The 26,009-nt window shown below is 45.3% G+C and overlaps 1 protein-coding gene across 3 annotated transcripts in view; it reads left to right on the plus strand.

The window, feature by feature from the left end:
- MYO1E (myosin IE) overlaps nt 1-26,009 on the plus strand; it is a 118,306-nt gene that overhangs the window by 16,941 nt on the left and 75,356 nt on the right. The window contains exons 1-2 of one of the 3 annotated variants that reach the window (XM_088656834.1): nt 16,712-16,821; nt 25,859-26,002. In XM_088656834.1, coding sequence (XP_088512960.1) covers nt 16,813-16,821; nt 25,859-26,002 — 153 coding nt within the window. In that variant the 5' untranslated portion in view covers nt 16,712-16,812. Of the gene's footprint in view, nt 1-16,711; nt 16,822-24,153; nt 24,213-25,858; nt 26,003-26,009 lie in introns of those variants that run through there. The other 2 variants (XM_088656833.1, XM_035132347.3) reach the window with 2 other exon arrangements.

Below are 26,009 nucleotides of genomic sequence, written 5' to 3' on the forward strand. Positions count from 1 at the left end.
CTGAGACCCTTTGCTACCAGCGCCAGCTGGAGGGAGCCAAGAGTGGTGGTGGTTTCACCTGCGATATACTGCTGAGTGAAGCTGCCATTGCGGTCTGCCCCTCATCCCAGTCCTGGGTGCTGTATCAATACATCACCCAGGTCTATTTAGTGCAAAAGGCAACCTGCATGAATGTTGTTTTCTTGTTTTCTGCGGGAAGCTACGTGGTTACATTTGGGGGTGGGAGGAAAGAGATGTATGGCAGAATCCTAATAAATTAAAAAGCTGGTGGTTCCTATTGGGTAATCAGCAAGAATAAAAACCTCACTCCAAATAAGTACCATATTTAACTAATTAATCTCTTTAAGCCAGGGGATGAAATGTGGGCACAGGAGGACTAAATAATAATAATAAAATCCTACTACTACTACTACTACTACTACCAACATTACAAAATTCCAGTTGTTTTCTACTCAGTCTTCACCAATACTTTATCCAGCTCTGTCCAAGCCTTCACCTATGTCTTGAATGTTCAAGATTCCTCAGTTAGCAGGACCATATGCTGCAAAGTTTTGCTAAGATGTACCATCTCAGGTTACAAGTAAGGAATAGCACGTTTGAATACTTTTTCATATAAAAAGCCTTCTGCATATAGAACACTTGCAAGTTAGGGGACACAACTGCTTTTTTATTATTCAGTTGTAGTGGAGTAATGGAGACAAGTTTTTCCTGCTGTGGGGATAGGCAATTTGTGGCAATACAGTGGTACCTCTGGTTAAGAACTTAATTCATTCTGGAGGTCTGTTCTTAACCTGAAACTGTTCTTAACCTGAGGTACCACTTTAGCTATTGGGGCCTCCTGCTGCCGCCGTGCAATTTCTGTTCTCATCCTGAAGCAAAGTTCTTAACCCAAGGTACTATTTCTGGGTTAGCGGAGTCTGTAACCTGAAGTGTCTGTAACCTGAAGCGCCTGTAACCCAAGGTACCACTGTATCACAAATTTTATGGTCTGTTTTTTAGTATACCTAAAATCCTTTGCTTATTAGGGGCTATCCCACATTTTCTTCAAAAATTGGCTTTGCACAGGTAACTATCATAGAGTTATCTAAATTTTCAAAAGTAGGAGGTCCGTAGCTTGACTTTTGAAAAATAGGGGGTCCTCAGTAAATAGCTAATTGGAAACCACTGCCTTAGAGATCTGATGTGGGAGCAGTGGACTTTGGTGGTGTCTTTGAGCACTTGAGCTATGTGTCTCCCTCTACGTACAACCTGTGTGTGTGTAAACCAACTCACATGTTTCACTAAGCCTCTAGTGACCTCCTTCCAAAGGGAACCTGACCTCAAAGAAGTCAGATGAGCACAACAATATTGATTGCACTTCAGAATGCTTGCCTATCATGGTATATGACAAAGCAGACTCTTCAGCCCTTCATCCTGACTTCCTGTCTGCAAAGTTATCATCTTGTTAGCACAGGGGTAAGGAACCTCTGGTCCTTCAGATGCTGCTGAATGCAGTTCCCATTACCTGTGGCCAGTGACCACGCTTACTGGGGCTGATGGGAGCTGTAGTTCAGCAACATCTGGAGGGCAAAAGGTTCTTCACCCCAATGTGAACAGTTTCTCTAACTCCATTAAACTAGGGACCTGAACTTCTTGGCCTGCTTGTATTATTTTTTGGCACCCTCAGCAATTGAGAACGACTGTGAGGCATTGCTGCTCCACTTTGTTCCACCTCTGTGAAATTAGAGCCAGAGGCCTAATTTCTAGCAGATTCTGTTGTGTTGGCTCGTGGTGGAGAGCTTACCGTCGACCTACATTGATGTGTTTCTTTAACCTAGTTTTTGCTGACAAAATTGGCTGAATCAAAGAAAAAAAAACCCAGTCCTTGTTCCTCCAGAAGTTAATTTGGAACTTACCGGTAGATCAGCCGCCTTCTTCCTCAGCTATGAGACGTTTTGGCACCACAGGCATTGGCCTGAGAGGCCTCCTTGCTACTGGCTGTGAGCATCTCTGCACAGGAAGCCAGTGGCGGCTCTCAGAGCCCTCTTGCACTCGTCAGCTGAATCACCTGGTCTGCTGAGCCCAACATCTATAAATTGTTTGCTGCTGTCACCCTTGTGACTAATCTGTATGTCTGAAGCTGGTTGCCGTCTGGAGGCTGCAGCCTTGATTTATGGCTCTTACAAAGCAGGGCCTCAGTTTTGGCAAATGCTTTGTTGCACTTGGGTGGAGTTGCAGCCTCAGTAGTGCTAAAAGAGGCGGGGGAACTCTTTAGAAAATGAGTGGTATGTGCTAGCATGAGAGAGCAAGAGAGCCCTTTTTATTGGGTGACATTTGTTATGTAAAAGATTCTGGTTGTTCAGTTGTACCAGGCTTGGGAATAAATTTACAAGCACTACTAGCGCACCTAACTTTTTATTTGCTTGCCTGTTCACAAGTCAAAGCCCAGTGATTTAACAGCCGAAAACTTTACCTTTTTGGTACAAACTTTTAAGTTTGGCCCTTATATTTTTATTTAAAAGATGGTTGAGATGTTGCTACCTTAAATTTTATATTGTTTCAAATGTTGTGTTTATACTTGTAACCTGCTCTGGGGTCTTAGGAAGAAGGGTGGAGTATAAGTCTGAAAGTAAACAGACTAGCCACTTGTGGCAGTGTAGCAGCCTGAAGAACAAGGAATTGGTGTTTTTTTTTCCAGTTTACAAAAATGTCTGTAATTGTGCATCTTTTAAAAATATGTGACCAATGACTGGCTGTCTTCAAGCCTGAGCTACAAGAGCATAGAAAGCTTTGAGTGACTACCCCGGGTCAAAACAAAATAAAAAAAATTCCTTCCAGTAGCACCTTGGAGACCAGCAAAGTTTGTTATTGGTATGAGCTTTCATGTGCATGCACACTTCTTCAGATACACTGACCCCTGGGTCAGTAGTCTGTGCCACCCTTCCCCAGATGACAGATTAATAATAATAATAAACTTTATTCGCATTAGCCAAAGGCCATAGCAACAATAAAACGGTACACTGTATACAATAAAAGATTTGTTAAAAGCACAAATTAGAATCCAGAATTATCAGTCAGTTAGTGGCCCTTATTCTAATTGCCCCAGCAATGAAGCTAGCAACCTTAGCTGTTGTCTGGTCATTTAGTTCTAATAGAAGGAAATGCATTATGGCCATGGTTGAGCGCCCTGGGATGGTTAGAAGGAGTGGAGTAATGATCTCGTTCCTCAAGTCTTTATAAAGGGAACAGGACAGGAGGACACATGCCACTGATTCTATACTACCATCTCCACAGGGGCAATGTCGTTTCTCAAATAAGATCTTTTGGAATCGACCCTTGAGAACTGCAGATGGCAGAACGTCCAGTCCACGGTGTGGAGTTGTGAGGGGTGGGCAGCAAGCTGTTTATCCTAGGAGCCTCGCTGGTCAGTTGACCAGCCCTTCAGGCTTTCCCAGGCAGCAGCAGCAACAACGTCTGCTATGTCCAGTTCACACCAATATCCTGATAATGGTACCCTGGAAATAAGGGGACCAGCTTCCCGCCAGGACCCCACTCTAGGCAAGGAAGCTCTGGGGGCTGCCGAGGAGCCTAGTGGCAGGCAGGGTGAGGATCCAGCCAAGGAGGCGGGCAGAAAGGTGGAGAGGAAGAAGAAGTCCTCCAATGATCAGGGGTGATTGGAGTTGTAGTACAGCAACACCTGGAGGGCACCAGTTTGAAGAATGCTGCTTTTTGTTGCAGCTCTCCAGGATTTTGGACAAGGGGGGGGGAATATCAGTGGGGACTAAACCTGGGACCCTTTGTGTGCAAAGAAGAAACTCCAGCCTTTCCATCTCTGGTTCTGCTCTCCTTGACCTGAGAGGGTTTGTGGGGGCTTATTTTGCAAGGTGCTAGAAGAACCATAGCAAAAGGCAGCAGATCTGAGTAGAAAACCCATTGTAGAAAGTGTCTTGCTCTGCTATTCTGGCAGAGCGTGGAATCAAAGTAACATGGCTACTGCTACTTTCCACTGAAAACCCTTAACCGGATATGGAGATACTTATGAACAGGGACTTGCTTGCCAGGTTGATGCAGTGGCATAACTGCTTTAGGGATGGTTGTCAGGTTAAGCCAAAGCCAGTGGCAAGGCAGCTGCCAGATTTCCTGAATCTGAACGTGCTACATTCTTAATTCTCTGTGTCAATTCCCCATGTTGAGTTAACTTGAGATGTTCTGGTTTCATTTTGTAAGAGATGTGTCATTGAGCCATATTGGTGACAGGTAAGAGAAAACCAACTGCATTCTGAATTATTTCTTGTTAGGGAGTGCCAGGATTCTTTGATGTTGTGCTTTGTTCCTTCCCTGAGTTGGGTCCTGCTAATAAAACAACCATGAAAGTCAGCGCAGAGTGTAGACTTGGGAGGGGAAGGGAGAATAATCCAAATGAGCACATTCATAGCCCCTCCCTCATTTCCAAATTTAACCAAGCTTTAAGTATGTGTTACTGAAAATGACCACATTTTCCCCTCCTCCTGTTTCCCTCCTGTCTATTTTAGTTTGTAAGTGCTAGGGCAGCAGAGAGCGTCCTAGGTTTTCTGGGTAACCCTGGAAGGTGTTGCATTATATACCAGCTTTCCCAAATGCTTTGGACTAAAATTCCCATCAGCCCAGTTCGTTCAGCCTGGCCCAGGGATCAGGGTTGACTGGAGTTGCAGCCAAAATATCTGGATGGCAGCAGGTTGGGGGAAGACGATATGGATATGCCTCAATGGAACTAATTTGTACATTATATAAAACACACTGTGGTTGATGTGGTGGAAGATGCACAAACATTCACATTCTCTTCATGTGAGTATGGCAACCCTAAATGTGTGAAGTGACTCAGGGAGGCAGTGGCTCACTGGGAAACAGATGTTCATATGTTCCGCTTTTCTCTTCTTTCCTCCATTTCATTCTAGAAAGGAACAGTGTCCTGAATCTAGGGAGTGTGAAAAATGGTCTGGTGTTGTCTCCCTTTCTAAAACTTGACCCATTGAAAGGGCCATAGGGCAGAGGTAGAGCATCTGCTTTGCATGCAGAAAGCCTCGTGTTTAATCTCCACCAAGGGGTTGGGGAATGTCCCCTGCCACCAGCCATGTGATATTGAGACTGTAGTTCAAAACATCTGGAGGTCACCAGGTTGGCAATGGCTGATGGCTAGCTGTCCACAGCTGAGCTAGGATTTGACTGGGAAGCTATGCCTTCCTGTCCTAGCTGTTGTTTCCTTTGGCTTGCCATCAATGGCCTTGGTTTTGCTTCTCTGCAAGAAAAACAGCATGCCTATGCTAGCTATTTTTTAAAAAAACAAAAAGCCCCCGGATTTCAAAGATAACTAGTGTTGTGGACAAAGCTAATTGTATTTATTCTTGGATTTCTTGACTTGTTCATTTTTACAAGGTACATATTTGAGTGCCCCAGACTTAACAGCTGCAGTCAGTGTGAGCCACTGCCACATTTTTCTTCCGCTATTGCTGTTCCAGAGGCAGGAACTGACCTATAAATGTGTTTATCCTCTGTTGTCCCAGAGTATTTTTCCTAGGGTTGCATTCCCTTAGTTTTGAAGCCAGTGAGGTGGGCAGATTTCAGGCTTCAGCATCTCTATGTAATGAGCCAATTCAATAGTATTTCTCAAAGCAGTGGAAAGGAAATACTTGGTCTGGGCTGATGGGAATACAGTAGTCTGAAGCTCAGACTGCATATTTCTCAAAACACACTCAAGGAATTTTCTCCTTCTCTTCTCTTTCACTAAAACTAAGCTGAGGTTTTCCTGTTGGTTCATAGTTTTAGTCTCATGTGTTACGTATTTAGGTGAATTCTTGTTCAGCCAGGGTAACTTGGGGTCACTTTCTACTTCTTGCATAATCTACCTCTCAGGGTTGTTGTGAAGAGAGAGGTCAGTGATTGCTACCCTGAGTTGAGCTCCTTGGGAGGAAGGGTGCAGTAAAAATGAAATGTTATATCTAATAGTCCTTACTTTGACATATTGAGCTGTAATTCATTTGCTTCCCTTCCAACTTGCTATTCTATATTTTTTAGAAGTTAGAATTCCAAAACCAATTGTCATTCTTCATTTTTGCTTCTTTTCAAAGCACGCAGTACAGTCTCTCTCTTTTTCATACTGGACTGAATACTCTTGAGATCCGTATCATGATACAGTTTAAACATGACTTGTGTGTTCCTTGTGGGTTTATTTCTCAGAAGAATGTTTGTGATTCAGTTTTTCCTCTAGATAAATGTTCTGGCTTCTGTTGCTTATTAACCCTCTTTGCATCTGGCTCCGCAGCAGACAGAGATGAATAGTATTTCAGATCCCTTTTAAATTTCAGGACTGAAATTCATCCTGAAAATATGTGGTTGAGTTGCAAGAGCTTATTTAACGTGCAAAAGCTGGGTGGGATCCTCCTCCTCCATGCAGATCAGTTATTCAATTCATGTGTTGAAAAATGAGCCAATTCTTTGGGAACCTACCATGAAATAAAAATTACCACCCTAAAATATGCTGGTAATAATAGTGGTTGGATTTCTGTAGCCATTATGGAAGAAAATGGATTAGTCCTCCTGTGAGGAAGAGTTGGGGCATGCTCAGCCTGGGGAAGAGAAGATTAAAGAGAGACAGGAGAGTGGCCCTCCAAGAGTTGGAGGGCTGCTGCAGAAGGCAGAACTGCAGCCAAGCGGATGGATTTGTCAGGGGAGTAGATTTCAGCTGCACGTTAGAGAAGAAGCTTCTGAACAGTAAGAGCTCTTGGGACAATGGGACTGAATCTGCCTTGGGAGGTGGTGGCGGCTCACTTGCACAGAAGGCATTTAAACCAAGGCTGGAGGATCAACAGCCACTAGGGATGCTGGAGCTGCCCTTCTGCACTGTAAATCCTGCAGATGGTTGGGGGGGTTGGACTAGATGATGTCTAAGATCCCTTCTGCATCCATAATTCTGTGATTATAGTCTTGTTCTATGGTGTGGGGAAAGCTTTGGCTTTCAAATAAAAACACACACTATAAAATTAAAGGCACATTACCTCTTGAATATTATATATATATATATATATATATATATATATATATATATATATATATATATATATATAAAAGCTCTCTGGTAGCTAGCAAAGAGCATGAGCGGGAAAATCCCACTTCAGTCACGAACTGCTAGGTGGCCTTTAAGGAAGCCTCTGTTGCCTCAGCACCACATCTGCAATAGATACTTAATGTTGCTGACCTGCCTTGCAGGGCTGTTGTTTAAGAATTGCTGTGAAAATGTTGGTGCTTTGAAATGTGATCTATCAGAGCCAAATACAATTATCCAAGCTGCAATTCTGTGGGGGTTATGAGTGGCACACTTAAGGCCAGGAAACATTTTCTTTGTTTTATTTAATTAACAAGATTTATATACCACTGACTGCAGTAAAACCTCTAGCAGCATCTATGTTGCAACCCAGTCAGATAGGCAGCATATAAATAAAACAACAACAACAACAACAACAACAACAACAACAACAACAACAACAACAACTAGTCTGGATAGGCTTGTTTTAAGCAGGTGCCAAAAACAGTATAGCAAAGGTGCCTTCCTGATGTCAACAGGTAGGGAGTTCCAAAGTGTAAATGCCACCATGCTAAAATATTGATTTCTTACTGCACAGATCAAAGCAGTCAAGTGAACACGTATGGGGAAAGGCGATCCTACAAGTAAATATATTCCTGGTTTTGTACAGCTTTTGGGGAGAAATCTGCCCCACATGTGGTGGTATTTCTGTGACTCTGTGCCACCCTGGCTTAGTCTTGTTGCAATTCTCACTTAAAACATAATTGATAAACTTGGACCTGGCATTTATTAAAGCCTTCCTATTAACCCATGGGTCTTACCTTGGGGGCTTGTGTTGAAATGAATTTTTGGGGACAGACTCTGCTCTAAAAAGGAAGAGAAGTATTGAAGAAGGGAGGGCTAAAATGGAGCTGCATCATATGCCAACATCTTATTCAGCCAGTGGTTTACTGTACATGGGTTTGTCTGGTTACAAACTTAATTCATTCCGGAGGTCCGTTCTTAACCTGAAACCGTTCTTGACCTGAGGTACCACTTTAGCTAATGGGGCCTCTCACTGCTGCTGCGCCACCGCCGCACAATTTCTGTTCTCATCCTGAGGCAAAGTGCTTAACCCGAGGTACTACTTCCGGGTTAGCGGAGTCTGTAACCCAAAGTGTTTGTAACCCAAGGTACCACTGTAAATGGAAAAAAGTAATACAAATAGAGCATTTGTCTGTTAGTGTCACACACAGTAACTCTTGCTTAGAAAGTGGCAAATTTATGTTTCTGGTGAGGAGGGAAAGACAACAGGGCATTAAACACCTGTTATGTTCTTGTTTCCTTTCTTTTTAAAAAACACCCAGCAGAGGGATTCAGTTTGTGCTTGGTGTAATCAAGTTTGCATGTATCATAACTTTCACACATGAGAACCAAGGCCAAAGCTGGATTGATTTATTTTTAAAGTATGGACATTGTCCTAAGGAAGGGGCAAAACTAGGCTTTATTTCACTCAGGTCAAAGACCTAGTTTGGCACCCCGCCATGCGCATTTGTGTGTACACACACACACAGGCTGGGAGCCTCAATGGCACCCTTTTGGAAGCATCACCTGGAGCAAAAAAACCTGGGCTAGCATCCCCATAGCTACGGCTCTGTCTAAGGCAGGGTGGGATTTCCTTTTCCAGACCTTAGAAGTTCACATATTAGTCTGGACTCCAGATTGGCCAGTTTGTGCTTCACTGCAGGATTCATGCTTAGCAAAGAGCCACAGTGAGATTTTTTTTTATGTTGTTAAAAGCAGCAGAGAAGGATCCTGGGCTGGCTCAAAACGTACTGACAGGATGAGCAGCTGAATCCGAATTCAACAATGTGAATGGGGCTGTGTCCTGCACTAGAAGGAAGCAGGCTAGTTTACTGGGGGCAAGGTGGGGAGGGGAGTGCAAGCAGTTGATTCTCCATCTCTGGAATTACAAAATGCAGCTTTTCCTCTGGTCTGCCTCATGGGGCGAAACACACAGAGGTTCCCTGATAAGTGTAAAACAGAAATAAGGGGAAGCTAGGCAGTTTTCATATTATCAAACAAGGTTTTATATAAAGGTAAAAAGGTAAAGGACCCCTGGACAGTTAACCCCAGTCAAAGGCGACTATAGGGTGTGGTGCTCATCTCGGTTTTCAGGCTGAGGGTGCCGGCGTTTGTCCACAGACAGCTTTCTGCGTCATGTGGCCAGCATGACTAAACTGCTACTGGTGCACGGAAGACCTTGACGAGTGCCAGAGCGCACAGAAACACTGTTTACCTTCCAGCCGCAGCAGTACCTATTTGTCTACAGTGGTACCGCTGGTTACGAACTTAATTCGTTCCAGAGGTCTGTTCTTAAGCTGAAACTGTTCTTACCCTGAGGCACGCTTTCGGTAATGGGGCCTCCTGCTGTGTGTGCGCGCCACTGGCACGCAATTTCCGTTCTCATCCTGGGGCAAAGTTCGCAACCAGGAGCAGCAACTTTCCAGGTTAGCGGAGCTCATAATCTGAAGCATTCGTAACCAGAAGCGTTCGTAAACAGAGGTACCACTGTACTTGCATTGGTATGCTTTCGAACTGCTGGGTTGGCAGAAGCTGGGACTGAGCAACGGGAGCTCACCCCGTCACGCGGATTCGAACTGCTGACCTTCTGATTGGCAAGCCCAAGAGGCTCAGTGGTTTAGACCACAGTGCCACCCGTGTCCCATAGGAATCTATATATAGCAAGGGGTAGGGAACCTTTTTGCCCCAGTGGGCCAAATCATGACATCAGATGACTGACAGGTCATCTGCCTTCTTTGCCAGCACGTTCCCCGCAGTGCCAAACAGCTGATGAATGGAGGGTCTGCTTTCCTTCAGGGAGCATGCTGGCAAAGCAACACCCAGTAGGATTGAGCCCCACCTATCAGCTAACAGCAACAGCAGCAACAACAATAATAATAATAGAGGGCTGCCATACGTCAACAACTTTCAGTGTGTCCTTGTTTTTACTTTTTGAAATATGGCAACCCTAAATAATAATGGTGATGATGGTATTCTAATTTATACCCCACCCGTCTGGTTGAGTTGCCAACTGATGATATCAGCTGATTGACAGGCAGGCATCACTTGGGGGATAAAGGGTAGTATATCCAGGGTACATATCTAGTACAAGTCTTCAAAGGACCTGATGCTGGAAATCCTTATAGTGGACTTTGCCAACCTGGTGCCTTCCAGATGTTTTTTACTCCAGTTTCCCAGCAGCCCCAGCAGCCTTGTAAGGCAAATTGGCATTATTTCCATAATACAGACCTGTGGATAAGGCTGTGATATGAGACTTGCTTAACATCACCTCAGTGCTTTTTTTCGTTAAAAAAATGTTTAGGGGTACTCTCATATTTCCTACTCATATTGAAATACTGTCCCTCATTGAGGCCAAACTTAGATTCACAAAATATTTAGGGATATGTGTACCCCTGCGTACCCCCAGAAAAAAGTACTGTGACACCCCAATGAGTCGGTTGCAGAAGGAGAGGTTTGTGGCTTTTATCCCTAAGAGATTCTCTCCTAGGGACGCATGCCTGGCACCTACATACAAATTTCTTCTTAGTTCACTGTGAAGCCTTAAGCAAGCATTTGAACTGGAGAGTTCTGCACCAGCATCCATTGCCAGGGATTTCTGAGCTGTGCGTCTCCCATTATGCATGGCATCCTCTGTGCCCCTTTGTATTTCCTTTCCAAACCGCTGCTTGGGTTACTTATTCAGTCTGGACAGCTTTGGGTGTAGCCTAGCTATTGTGTTTGTTATGCAGGAACAGTTAAGTCACTTGGGAAGGCAATATTCAAAGATGATCCTCTGCCAAAACACCATTAGTAACTTCCTTCTTTTCATATGGTCTGAACCTTCTTCACCAACTCCTTCTGTTCCTTTTAGAAGAAACACTGAAGATTCATTTAATTAGTACCAGCAGGAAAGTTTCAACATTAGTAAAACTAATTCTGACAACCTCTGTGATCTGTGAAAAGCATATGTTGTTTGGTTTTTTTTAAAAAAAATTGTAACACCAGGTGAAACTGAATAAAAAATAGGAAGCTGTTGAGGGGTCCCTTTTCAACACACATCAATCCAGAGTCCCAGAGAAGGACTTGCATTATTACTGTTATTATTAGTATAGTAGTAATAATAATAATAATAATAATAATAATAATAATAATAATAATTTATTTATACCCCGCCCATCTGGCTGGGTTTCCCCAGCCACTCTGGGCGGCTTCCAACCAAATATTAAAAACAATACAGCATCAAACATTAAAAACTTCCCTAAACAGGGCCGCCTTCAGTTGTCTTTTAAAAGTAAAATGGTTGCTTATTGCCTTGATATCTGCTGGGAGGGCGTTCTACAGGGTGGGCACCACTACCAAGAAAGGCCTCTGCCTGGTTCCCTGTAACTTCACTTCCTGCAGCGAGAGAACCGCCAGAAGGCCCTCAGCGCTGGATCTCAGTGTCCGGGCTGAACGATGGGGGTGGAGATTCTCCTTCAGGTATACAGGACCGAGGCCATTTAGGGCTTTAAATGTCAATACCAACACTTTGAATTGTGCTCGGAAACATACTGGGAGCCAGTGTAGATCTCTCAGGACTGGTTTTATGTGGTCCCGGCAGCCACTCCCAGTCACCAGTCTAGCTGCCGCATTTTGGATTAATTGCAGCCACCTTCAAAGGTAGCCCCACGTAGAGTGCATTGCAGTAGTCCAAGCGGGAGATAACCAGAGCATGCAGCACTCTGGTGAGACAGTCTATAGGCAGGTAGGGTCTCAGCCTGCGTACCAGATGAAGCTGGTAGACAGCTGCCCTGGACACAGAATTAACATGTGTCTCCATGGACAGCTGTGAGTCCAAAATGATTCCCAGGCTGCGCACCTGGTCCTTCAGGGGACAGTTACCCCATTCAGGACCAGGGAGTCCCCCCAAAACAGTACTTCTGTCTTGTCAGGATTCAACCTCAATCTGTTAGCCGCCATCCATCCTCCAACCGCCTCCAGTACTCACACAGGACCTTCACCACCTTCACTGGTTCTGATTTGAATGAGAGGTAGAGCTGGGTATCATCCGCATACTGATGAACACCCAGCCCAAACCCCCTGATTTTCTCCCAGCGGCTTCATATAGATATGAAAAAGCATGGGGGAGAGAACAGAACCCTTAGGCACCCCACAAGTGAGTGCCCAGGGGTCTGAACACTCATCCCCCCCCACTTTCTGGACACGGCCCCGGGGAAAGGAGTGGAACCACTGTATAACAGTGCCCCCAGCTCCCAGCCCCTCTAGACAGTCCAGAAGGATGTTATGGTCGATGGTGTCAAAGGCCGCTGAGAAATCCAGCAGAACTAGGAAACAGCTCTCACCTTTGTCCCCAGCTCGCCTGAATCCCGATTGGAAGGGATCCAAATGGTCCGCATCTTCCAGGCGTGCTTGGAGTTGTTCAGCAACCACTCGCTCAATCACCTTGCCCAAGAATGGTGAATAGTTGGCCATATTGGCTGGGTCTAAATATGTTTTTTTTAAGAAGCAGTTTAATGACCGCCTCTTTCAGCAGGTCTGGGGAGCCTCCCTTGTAGAGGGAAGCATTCACCACCCTGCCCAGCCCTTCCCGGCTCGCTTTTATAAGCCAGGATGGGCAAGGATCAAGGAGTCAGGAGGTCGGTTTCACTCGTCCAAGCAGCCTGTCCACATCCTCGGAGGTAACAGATTGAAATTGATCCCATATAACATGACTAGACAGGGCTCTAGCACTCTCCCACCCTGGCCTTGCTCCCACAGTGGAGTCTACCTCCTTCTGAATTTGAGCGACTTTATCTGCAAAAAAGTTTGCAAAAGGATTGCAGGAGATCTTGGGGTCCCTACCAGGCCCCGATAATGAAGGTGGTTCCGACAGATTGCGAACCACCTGGAAGAGTCTCCTGCTGCTGTTTTCTGCAGATGCAATAGAAAGGCGAAGAAGGTCCTCTTTGCCGTCGCCATTGCCACTTGGTAGGCTCGATGTTGAGCTCTAACCTGTGTCCGGTCTGATTCAGAATGAGTTTTCCGCCATCGGCGCTCTAGCCATCTCAACGATTGTTTCAGCACCCTCAGCTCCAGTGAAAACCATGGGGCTGTCCGGGCTCCATGCAATCGGAGAGGGCGCTTCGGAGTCAGACAGTCAATAGCCCTGGTTAACTCCACATTCCAGTGGGCCACCAGGGAATCAGCTGAAAGGCCATCAACATGGGATAAAACATCCCCTACCACTCTCTGGAAGCCAATTGGATCCATTAAGTGGCGGGGGCGGACCATCTGAATCGGTCCCACCTCCCTGCAGAGGGTAAGGGTCGTGGAGAAGTCCGGTTGCACCAGGTAGTGATCTGACCATGGCACTTCTTTTGTTTCGCTTTTACTTAGTGTCAGATCACCACCATCCATAGAGGTAAACACCAGGTCTAAGACATGTCCGCGGCTATGAGTTGGGCCAAACTTTTTCAGGTTCAGCCCCATGGAGGTCATGCTTTCCACGAAGTCCCGAGTGGCCCCCTGTAGGTTCGTGTCGGCATGGATGTGAAAATCCCCCAGGACAACCAGGCTAGGTGTCTCCAGGAGCACATCCGCCATGACCTGGAGCAGCTCGGGCAGGGAATCCTTGGCGCAGCGGGGATGTCGGTACGCCAAAAGGAATCCTGTACTTCCCCTATTGCCCAACTTCCAGAACATGCACTCAGAAAACTGGGTCTTCCCAATAGGACGCCTGGTGCAAACTAATGACTTCCTAAAAATCACTGCAACCCCCCCTCCCCACCCACATGCCCAGTGTTGCTGTGCATAAGAGAAACCTGGTGGTCAAGCAGCGGCAAGGACAGGCCCATCTGCTTCATCCAACCAGGTCTCTGTCACACATGCCAGGTCAAATCCACCATCCACAATCAGGTCGTGGATGGCAGTGGTTTTATTCATCATTGACCTGGCATTATACAGCAACACTTTCAGGTCGTGTGGGTTTCCCTTGCAGATTCCAGTATCCTTTCGGCCAGGACCAGACCTGGAGACAGGGATAGTCCTCAAAAATGACTAAGCCTGCCTCCTCGGTAATGACATGGTCTGGTCTTAGCGTAAAAAATCATTAAAAGCCACCATTCAAGGTGCAGCAAATTAAGAACACTTAAAGCATTTAAAATCATTTTCGTCACTTGTTGCAGATTGCTGCTCAGAGTATGTGTGAGTGCAGGCCCTGCCCCCTAGGCCTGATGGAGTTGGCTGGAGGAGGGAGCGGTCTTTGCAAGCACTCACTGAAGCAGCAACGGCAACAGTATTAGTAGTAGAACAGGGGTCAGCAACCTTTTTCAGCCGTGGGCTGGTCCACTGTCCCTCAGACCTTGTGGTGGGCCGGACTATATTTTGGAGGGGGGAAATGAACGCATTCCTATGCCCCACAAATAACCCAGAGTTGCATTTTAAATAAATGGACACATTCTACTCATGTAAAAAACACACTGATTCCCGGACTGTCCGCGGGCTGGATTGAGAAGGCAATTGGGCCGCATTCGGCCCACGGGCCTTAGGTTGCCTACCCCTGTAGTAGAATTACACAACTTTTAGGAGACATCTGAAGGCAGCCCTGTATTGGGAGATTTTTAATGCTTGATGTTTTTACAGTATTATGTTTTTTGATATGCTGTAAGCCACCAAGAGTGGCTGGGGCAACCCAGTCAGATGGGTGGGGTATAAATAATAAAATTATTGCTGTTATTATTATTAGTAGTAGTAGTATCTTGCCTACCTGACTGGGTTGCCCCAACCCAGGATAGCTTCCAACAAAATATAAAAACACAGTAAAACATCATTTCTGCAGCAACCTGAAAGTTTTATAAAAAGCAATAATTGATTTAGAATTTTATTATCCCCACACTCATTTGTTTTGTTATTATTATTCTAATTGTTTTGTTTTACATTTATGTACATTATATATGATGCAAAAACTTAATAAAGACTTTTTTAAATAAAAAAGCAATAAACCTTTACAGAAGTCTCCCTCCACATTTGTAAACATGTTTTGCATGCTATATTGATATTATTTTCCACTATAGTCCCATTTTATGAAACCACATAATCCAAATGTGCAGAAATTATTCCAAATGTTAACAAATTATGGTTTAACGTGAACAAGAAGAGTGTTTGTGCCCTTTGTTAGAAAAGCCCTTGCTTCACTCCTCCTCTGCACCTGCTCTTGCTATCCCAGGGAGGAAACAAACCAGAGGCTGGCTTTCTCTTACCTTTGAACCAGTGCTTGAGGTTTGTTTCCTGCAAACAAACTATGGATAAGCCAAGAACAAACATTTGCTTCCATTTGTAATTTGGAGAGAAGCAAACCTTGAGCACTAGCTCACACACAATGGTTTGGGCCTGCAACAGCCTCTGCACAGCCTCTGGTTTGGGGCTGCAGCAGCAGGAGCAAAGCAGGGACCCTTTGAGCACTGGGTGCAAGCACACTAGTGCTTGTTCATGTTAAACCATAGTTTATTTTTAACTGCTATGTCCAAGTCAGACCAATACAGTATGTTGTAAATAAACTTTTCCCCTGGAACAACTTAAAATCAGTGCTGCGTGTAGTGGTTTGAGTGTTGGATTAGATTAGAACCTGGGTTCAGCTCCCCACTCAGTCATTAAGCTCACCAGTCACTGCTTCTGAGCCTCAATTTTCCTCACAGGGTTGATGTGGAGATTAAATGAAGAGGGGGTGAATGATGCGTGCCACCTTGAGCTGTTTGGTGGGAAAGTGGGCTATAAATGCAGTAAGAAAGCGTATAGAAAATATAGTTTCCCTCTCTGTCAAAATCTATATTGTACTTGAAGGGATGCACCGAGGGATGGAGGATAAAGGACTAATGTGGTATGTTTCTCTATTGATGGTGGGGTGGGTGTGAAGAATAGTGAGATATTGCTATGTTCACATTTGGGCCAGTTTGTTTGTTTTAATACTAGCTTGACTTCTGATGCGCAAAGAAACAGACAAGACTCATAAATATTTTTGCTGTTACAGTACTTAAAAAGAAACAAAAAGAACAAGCTTTTTCAGGCAGCAGAGCAACTCGTCTGATTATGGAACTTTGCATAAAGTTCCACGTATGTTGATGGTATTATATGTATAATTTCAGCTGGATTTGCTGAATGCTGGGAAAATAAATTCAGCTGTGGTGGCCCTTTGCTCTCCTTTGCCAAATGCTTTAAACTTTTAAGCAGGTTTGCTGGATTTCCTTCTAGCAGGTGAAGTCATGGAATGAAAGATTATCCCCAGAGCTTTGTTGCTATTGCTGTGAAAATGCAGGTGTGCAAACAAGGAAGAAAACAAAAGGCAAGCTGGCCTCTCTGTTTGCCAGATCAACAGGCAAGCTGCCTACTCACCATACACTGCGGAGTGCAGTCCCTGCAGCAGCGATAGCAACTGCAACAGGACATGGCAACAATGCCTTTCTGGTCAAATCCAGTGGTGGCGAGTATGTCCTTTTAAGGGTCTCCTTGCATGCTCTCATGGGTCAGTTGCATTGTGCTGGGAGGAAAAGGGAAGTTCTCTCTTGCTATATTTGGATATTGAGCTTTTATGGGCATAGAGAAGAGCCTGTCCCTCAGGAGCAGCGAGTCATGGCTGCACTTGGGGTAGATGCCAACCAGGAGGTCCAACACCTCCTTACTCAGGATGTTCTTGCTGGGCCACGGCCCACCCAGCAGGCATAATTAGGACAGGTTGCAGGATTTTGATCCTTTGGAGCCGGATGAGCAATGTGAGTATGCCATACTAATGCAGTACTGTCTTCATAGTCTTTGGAGAAGGCAGCATGGGAAACTGCCTTAGACAGAGCCACACCATTACTTGCATCTGGCCCAGTATTGCTTCAGGCTATGGAAATGCCAGGGAGTAAATTAAGAGGACTCCTATATGATAAGACTAGGAGTGGATTGGTAGGACCATGCACCACAGGGCAGCCTTCGCCGACCTGATGCCCTGCAGATGCTTTGGTCTACAACTGCCATCAGTCTCACCATCATACAGCCATGAGGTTTGCGGCTGATGGGAATTGTAGTCCAAAACATGGAAGTCTGCATGGGATGAGGGTGGGGTTATCATGGTGCCTTCTTGTTTGTGCAGCTCCTTCCTGCCATTCAGTGTAGTGCTATGTGACATAGAGGAGGGCGTTGAATGCAGGCACATGCTCTAAAAACAAATAATTAATCCAGACGCTTGGTGCTGAAAGGGAAGGGGAGAGAGAGAGAGAGAAGGCAATGTTTGGCTGGGCACTTTAGCTTGGAAGAAGATAATTGCATAGCTGGTTTTTCAGCTAGCACTATGGGTTTAAGGGATCCTGCAGAATTTTGCACATGACTCTGAATTTTACCACACCTGGGCTCTTCCCTGTTGTGTCACCTCTGAAAAAGTGACACTGCCAGCACTTAATGCCACCTGAACTCTCAAGTGGAGCTACTGGCTCAGCAGTGACTCTGGACATAGCCATAATTAGTACATTGCCACCCTTTCTTCCTAAGTTACCACCCGGAGTGCTTCTTGGTCTTGCTCCAGGCCAAGGGCAAGACCCCCAAAGGAAAAGCTGCTGGTGTCATTCAGACAGGGAAGGAACTTGAGGTTCTAGCATGTGGGGTCTCTCTCTCTCTCTCTCTCTCTCTCTCTCTCTCTCTCTCTCTCTCTCTCTCTCTCTCCCTCTCTCTCTCTCTCTCTGTGTGTGTGTGTGTGTGTGTGTGTGTGTGTGTTGCTGAGCCTGTCTGAAGCCCTGACAAGATGCTTGAGTTTGTTTTCGCAGTTTATGTGCTGAACTCTTTCTCTTCTCTTGTGTTCAGAAATAAAGTCTTCAAGTTGGCAGAAGCAGTGAAAACAAGAGGGTAGTGGGGTTTTTTAAGCACTGCTTTTGTGGGTCTGCCTTTTTTCTTTTCCTTTTTTCAAGAAGAGCAGGTGGAGTGGAGTATACTCCCTAAAAGCTGAAATTCTTAAGAAACAAAGGCATAAGTCAACCCATAGCTTGGTGTTGTCTACATTGACTGACAGCAAGATTTTCATACAGGAGTTTTTCCCAGTTCTCCCCAGAGATGCTGAAGACTGCACCTGGAACCTTCTGCATGCAAAGCAGGTGTTCTGCTATGGAACAGTAGCCCTTCCCCATGGAGGAAGAGCCTTGTCATAGAACCGATGACCCTGAAATTGAACCGATGACCCTGAAATTAAGAGCCTTTTGCTCTCCCAATTGAGCTGTCCTAGGTTGTTGCCTCCCACCACATGGGGCCAATTCCCTGGACTGTGCATATGATTTTAAAATGCATTAGATCCATGTCCAAATCCTGCCTTTCTCTGGAGATCCCTGGTGATTGTGAGCAAACATTTTCATTCCAACCTACTTGACATGATAGTTGTGTGGAGGCAAGTTATGGGAACTCTGTTGGAACTGTGCTCCTACAGAGCTTGTGTTCATTTCAGTGAGGCTTGCACAGAAGATTTCCCAGTGTGCCTTGTGCTCTGTTCATGTAATGGGAAGACGGGGGCGGGCTAGGAGACTCTGCTTATGTTCTTCCTTGCACAACTATATTGCAAGGTAGGCCTGTCACGTCCCAGTGCTATCCAGCAATCACTGCCACTACCACCTCTCAACACGTACAACGCCCAGATGGGAGGGAATTATTTGTTTGAGGAAATATTTTGAAAGGCTTTTGCTGTGAGGAGTCACTCAGCAATGGGCAGTGCACATCACCCCTCCACATCTGGTACAGAATAGCTTTCGGGAAAAAGTTGCCTATATTCCAAAGCATAGGCAAAATATTTATGGAATGTTTCCTACTGCAAATTAACTCCCCCCCCCCACAATGAATTGCTTTTGTAAGAGTGATCTTAAGTGCTTATTATTTCTCAAGCTGACACAATATGAAGAGTGTCTGTTTATTTTGGCCTCTTTAGGGAATTTCTTTGGAACACAAAATCTCACAAGGGATTTGCTTGATATCCCACCCAGCAGACTTTTCTGGGACCCTGTACTGTTTATCTTTGTTCTAATTCTATGTGTGGTTTTTCCTTTGCCTCAGAATAAGATGGCTGGTTAGCAGCTGCATATATGACAAATGCATCTAATGAGTATGGAAATGCAACTTTTGGCAATTGCTTTTGGAAACCTCACCTGTCTAGAATGGCGACCTGTGATGTCTCAGGTTTAGTCAGCCAAATGTGGATACCCTGTCCTGGCTATAACTTTCTGCAGGCAAACATCACCTTGAGACTTGACCTCCATCCAGCGGTGGACCTACATTTGGGGGCCCCTGAAGCTTGAACTGTTATGGGGGCCCTTCACAACCAGCAATGAGGTCTGGGTAATCACTATTCTCTTCTTCAATGGGGTTGTTCCATGAAAGATCACCACAAATTTTCTGTGAGTTTGCGTTTTTGGTATCCACTTAAGTACATTTGTGAACTCATTGTTATTTCCCTAGTGTCTTGACATCTGTTAAAAGGGGGTGGTGGTGATTAAATTAGCCACAGTGGAACAGACAACTTACAACAACACTCCACCGTTACAACATCTGTGCTACTGACTCTCAAACTTTGGGATTGTTGAAATATATACAACAATAAAATTACTGGTAATCAATTTGACTCAAATTGGGTCTAGACCCCAAAATTTTAAGCAATGTGGACTAAAGTTGCCTCTGGGGCTCCTCCAGTATTAGGAGCCCTGAAGCTTAAGCTTCATTAGTTTCATAGTATATCCACCCCTGCTTGTTTGTGTTCTCAATGGTTCCATTCAGTTCCTTGAGGGAGCCCTTAGATTTATCTAGGAATTTGCTCTGCCCTGTTACATGGTCTCTGTAGGCCTTTGTGGCTGTTGTGTCATCATCTGTTGCATCAAATGCACTATATATTTAATGCAGGATCATACCACTTTAAACAGCCATAGCTTCCCCCAAAGAATCTGGGGATTAGTTTGTTTAGAGTGCTGAGAGTTGTTAGGAGACCCCTATTCCCACACAGAGAGCAGCAATTCCCAGAGTGGTTTATTGATCAGTCCCTGTTCCCAGGGAACTCTGGGAATCCTAACTCTGTGCAGGGAATAGGGGTCTCCTCCTATCAATGCTCAGTACCTTTAACAAACTGCAGTGTCGAGGATTCTTTGGGGGAAGCCATGACTGCTTTAAACATATAGTGCAGATGGGGCCTCCCTCTCTGATGTCAAATTTTATTTAAATAGCTGCTGGTGCCTGGTGACTGTGAGAAGATGAGCCCCGGAAACATGGTGACTTCATTTCCTTTGAAGGTGGGCAGGCTCCACATGGCTGATGAGGATGTGGATGCTATTCATCCTGAAGGGCTTCTTTTTGTCCTCAGGAGACCAGCTCAGACAAGGAGACTTGAGTGGAACTTCTGCCCAACAGAATGAAGTCACTCCAACTTCAAAGAGGTTAAGATCAACTACTGAATACCACAACATCTTCAGATCACTTTTTTTTGTCCTAAAGTTGTGTTTAGAGAAAATATTTGTTTTCCTGACTTAAAAAGATTGCTGTGGCTTGCCTTAGCAGGATCCAAACTCCCTTTTGTAACATAAAATGTTGAGGAGGAAAATGGGCACCAGTCATCTGAGGCCACCAGCACAAGATGGACGTTTTTGGTTTGGTTTTGGTGGTAGTATGAGAAGATTTCGTTCAAACAACCAAAGGTGTTCCTGGTGTAGAAGAGAATTCATGTTGGCTCTTCTTATTCATCTGGCAATCAGCTTTCCATCTACACAACTTATTTTTGTTGGATATTCCTCTTCTGCAGCAATTCACAGAGCGTTACCGATCTCAAATGAAGCTTCGTGCAAATAGAAAAAAAATTATGGAGGTAGCCATGTTGGTCCATAATAAAAAAACACCAAAAGACACTGTCATCACATCTTTATTAGAACGAACTAAAATGTCGCCATCATGAACAAGCTTTTGAGTTTTGCAGAGTAGAAGCCACTCCTTGGGAGGCACCATGGAGGCAGAGCATAGCCATTCTGTCTAGTACCCACTGTTAAGACTTATCCTCCATGAATTTATCCAATCTTCTTTTCAAGCCATCCATAGCTTAACTGAGCATAGTGTGAATAATTCTGCCTGAGCCTTGCAATGACCCTGAGTTCTAATATTGTGAGAGGAGGAAAAGCTTTTTCTCTACCCACTTTCTTCACACCATGCACAATCTATCTGTCATGTCCAATACAAGGAAAGGTCTTATTTGAATAACTGGGACCAGTTGAATTGTTCAGGACTGTGCTTGCCCTGGGGTGCCCAGCCCAGTGGACTGGGCTGGGTGGGATGACCAGAAACTCACCCGGGGCTGAGCAGAGGCGTGGTTAACAGTCCAGGTCAGCAGCAGTAGGTCCAAGTGAGGCAACCAGTTCCAGGGGCTGGGCGAAAGCAGAGTCAGGAAACAGTCCGTGGGTCTAGCCAGCAGATAGTCAGAGGTCAGGAACACGCCAAGGGTTTGTCCATAAACAAGGTCAAAGTCCAGTCCTAGGTCCAGGAGTCCAGCAAGGGGTCAGTCCAGCAGGGAGCAAGGCAGGAAGCAGGGCAAGGTCACAGGTGGGCTCACAGTAGCAACTATGTTGCTCACGCAACTTGGGTCTGGGTCTGGCTGGCTTTTATCTGCCCTGAGGCATGGGGTGACTCTGATCCTCTGGTGACTCACCTATCTTTCTGGCCTGGAGGCGAGCACTCCTCCTGCAAGAGCTTTGTTCCCTTTGCCTCTCTGCCCTGAGCCTCTGCAGCTCAGGAGAGGCTGGTGGGTTACTGGACCCAGGGGCAGCATCGGCTTCCCCTGACGGGGCTGGGAGTGGAGCAGCTGCAGGCAATGGGTCCTCCATCACATGGGGCCCAGAGCAGACTCGGCTGATGACTGCACCTGAGGATCCTGCGCAGGTGAGGACCCTTCAGGCTCAGGCCCTAGACCAGGCTCAGCTGGTTCTGGAGGCAGGGAACCTTGTGCAGGCTGGGAGACCTCAGGTTCAGCATCTGAGTCCAAATCCCAGGCCATCACAAGGACTTTGTATGTGAACACTAAAATTGGACTCAGTAGCACATAGGCCAGCCTCATCCACTCTGGTCTCCTCCATATGTTTTGAACTACACAACCACAGAGAAGATGGGACTTCTAGTCCAAAACATGTGGAAGATACTAGGGAGGCAAACACAGAGACAGGTAGCCAGTGGAAACTTGCTGCTAAAATATTTGGGTCCTATAACTAGGAATTGAGGCCTGATTCTCGCATGTCTTACGCACGGCTGAAATCAGCTCTGGGGTCTTTGATCTGCTGCCACAGTTTAAGCTGTGCTTTCCTCAGACAGCTGCAGATCCAGGAAGAATGTGTCTTTATTCCAGCATTATCTCGTAGTTTTAAAGACGTTTCTTGCAGCAGCTGAAAGCCAGAAGGAACTTTGGTGGGTGCAAATTGGCTTCCGTTTGTGGAAATAAAGGCTTGAGAAGAAGCAATACTGCAAAAGAAACAGGGGGGATCAAATATTCTCTGGAGCCAAAGTTCAGAGAAGCATGTCAAACGGGTTGGGTGGAGGAAGCAGGAATCAAGGGTGTGTACTGTGATTGTCAGCTTTTAAACTCAATCTCTGTCTCTGTCTCTCTCTCGTTCGTTCATTGCTTGGAGGCTTATGATCTGACCCACTTTACCCTCTGACCAAAATAATATTTGTGGGTCACAGATGGCTTCCTGTGAGGCAAAAACCTATCTGAACTGTTTGTATCTCATTGCAGCAGTAATTATATCCTTCTGGTTTTGAGTCATAGCATGAGAGAGAGAAATGTTTAAACAGTAAAGAAGCAAAAGAACTCTGGGAAATGTCCAAATACAGCTGGTGCCTGCTGCCCTCTTTGCTATCAGCTCTCCATGACTGTGAAAACTGACGTAGGCTGAGCTATAGATGAGAAGCTGGATTTCATGTTGGATTTCAGCTCAGCTATGAATGCATTTGTCAGCTTTAAGTAACTCCCTGCCCTGCTGATTTCCCTTCCCACTCCCAAATATACAGTATTGTGGGGGCATAATACCGGTACTTTATATCAGCCTTCTCCAACATGGCAACCTCTAGATGTTGCTGGACTCAAATTCCCATCGCCCCAGCCAGCATGTGGTTAGGGATGATGGGAGTTGTTGCCTAAAAAATCTGGAGGGCAATAGGTTGGGGAAGGCAGTTCTAAATGTCTGTGTTGACATCATCCTAACATTAGCACTTCTAATAGGTGTTTCGTGAAGTCCTTCAAAGATGGAAATCCTCCTGCATCCTTGAGCAGTGTATACAGGTGGTGCCTGACTTTTTAGTTTGTTGCTTTAGATCCTGTCATCCAGGCATTTGGTAAGCCATTATATTGGTATTGCCCCCTCTGTCCATGGGCACGTCTTAAGCAGTGGTTAAAACTGTACATTGTTAAAGTTACCAGTTTAGCTTCCAAGGTTTGAACTTCTCTCTTCAGTTCTCCTGCTCCAGGGTTGCTAATGTGGTGCCCTTCAGAGATTGCTGGACTACAATTCCCATAATCCTTGATCATTGGCCATGTTGGCTGGGGCTGATGGGAAGTGTCTCATTGGCTACTCCTGTGCTAATCTGAAGGGCACCAGGTTGACAAAGGCTGGCATGAGGTTTTTTAGGGACTTACAGCTGTAAACTTTTCCCGTTTTCTTAAAAAATAAATAAAAAATCTCTTGTTTAGTCTTGTCCATGCAAAAGACAGATTTCCCAGGCTTTCATTTGTCTGGGACACATCCTTTCCAAGCCAGCTCTTCTCATCTGACTTATGTCTCTCAATGTTTATTGGGAAACAGTCTTCCATGGCGTTAATTCGTCTTCAGGTTAATTGCCTTTTATCATGGGGGGGGGGCGGTTCTGATCAGCATTTGTCTACTCTGATGACTTTCCTGTTTCTATTCCAGGCAGTGTTTTGGTTCCTGGTTTGTATTGTGGGGGGCGGGGAGTGTGTTGGTTCTTTCTTTAAGGATCAAAGGGCTTGGTAATTGTGTGCTTTATAAACTAGCTCTGAGTTTTGTGCTTCCCCAAAACAGCAGTTGCACCTGTGTTTCTCTACAGGTAATAACACTGTTCTAAGGAGATCACCATTGGCTTCTCATGCATTTTCTGGGTTCAATCCAAGGTACTTGTTTTAACATTTAAACATCATACAGATCATTTGTCCACCAGGCTCAGTGGTTTCAGTGCTGACTTGCAGCAGCTCTGAAGGGTTCAGGTGGAGGACATTCCCAGCCCTACCTGGAGGTTCTGCTGGGGACTGATCCGGTGGCCTTTTGCATGCAAGACAGGTGCTCTGCACACAGCTAGGGACATATCCTGAAGCAAAGGTGAGGAAGCTGTGGGGGCCCTCCAGGTGTTGCTGCACTCCAGCCCCCCCCCATCCCTAACCATGGGCCATGCTGGCTGGGACTGATACAAGTTATGGTCTGATAACATGTGGAGGGCTCCAGGCTCCCTATCCAGGCTTTATTTGGGACTTTAAAGACCCTCCCATGCAAACCTGCACCAGATGCCCTTGGCCAGGGTGGGGGGATTAGGGCAGCAGTGACTGGGGAGAGGGAGTTGAAGGAGGGGGTGTCCCATTTGAGAAATGCCCTTCCCTGGCATGTAAAGAAGACAGCAGCCCATTTATCATGCAGGAGGCAAGTTGAAACCTTTCTGCTGGCTGATGCTTTTAGTGGTTTCTATCATTTTACTGCATGTTTTAATTCCTTGTTTTATTACAACCTTGGGACCAGTGGCAAAATGCTGTTGCCTCAAGCCCTGCCCATATGTGAGCAGGGCTTGGAGAGCGTAAACATCAGCCAGAAAATCCTGGAAGCCACAATGCAGCTCACATGCCCTCCTCCCACAGCCCCTTCTGAGTAACCTTCATTCCTCAGACTTGTGTGGTACCGGTATTTGGATTTCAGTGACTGTTTGATGGGCTTAATAAAAAAATTCCTTCAGTAGCACCTTAAAGACCAACTAAGTTTATATTTTGGTATGAGCTTTCGTGTGCATGCACACTTCTTGTGAGCCTTCCTCCTCCATTCTCCTCAGTGCAAAGTTATGGTGTGTAACTTTCTCCCTCTTACCTTTTGGTCACAAATGTTGGAACAACCTTTTTATGTGTTTATGGCAAAACCTTTACGGGAGACATATACATAATAAATCAAACATAAAATCCAGAAAACATAGTCTGCGTGTTTTACTGTTGTGCAAATTATTCAGAGCCATATTTATTAAAACCTGACCTTCAGGACTGGGTACAATGGTCAAAGGCAAGTGGGAAAGTCCCCCCCCTAAAAAAAAGGTCCCTGGGGATCAGAGGTTGAATATCACCATGATGCATTAATACATGCAAGAATATGCAAGGACAAATCTTTAGAAATCTCTTCCAGCCAATCAGCATTGCTGCATTTATAAGAGGAGAGTTGTTTGACAAATCCTGTGATGCCATTGTTGAGTAGAAAAGCCGCATTTGCATTTTCAGAACTTGTGATTGAATAGTGGCAAGCATGTCAGGAGCAGAGCTCACACCTTTGGTACACATTTCCTAATGTACACTCCTGACTGGGAGGAGAACGCTGGCTAGGTGTATCATTTGTCTCATGTAGCAAGCTCTTTTTTATTATTCATTCCATAAAATTTATGTCCCAAAACTCATATTGACTAAACCAGCACCTCCTGTTTTATGCTGGGAACTGCGCTAAGATCTACAGATAAAGGGCTTTATGCAAATTTAATAAATAATGATAAAATCAAATAGTCATTTTCTTCCTGCAGGGGAGCAAGGGGCATTACCGATATCACTGGCAGAGCCACAATGTCAAGCACAGCGGGGTGGATGACATGGTCCTTCTCTCCAAGATCTCAGAAGATTCCATTGTGGAGAACCTCAAGAAGAGATACATGGATGATTACATATTTGTATCCT

The sequence above is a fragment of the Zootoca vivipara genome, chromosome 13, assembly GCF_965207765.1.
Source record: "Zootoca vivipara chromosome 13, rZooViv2.hap1.1, whole genome shotgun sequence".
In the NCBI taxonomy this organism is placed as follows: domain Eukaryota; kingdom Metazoa; phylum Chordata; class Lepidosauria; order Squamata; family Lacertidae; genus Zootoca; species Zootoca vivipara.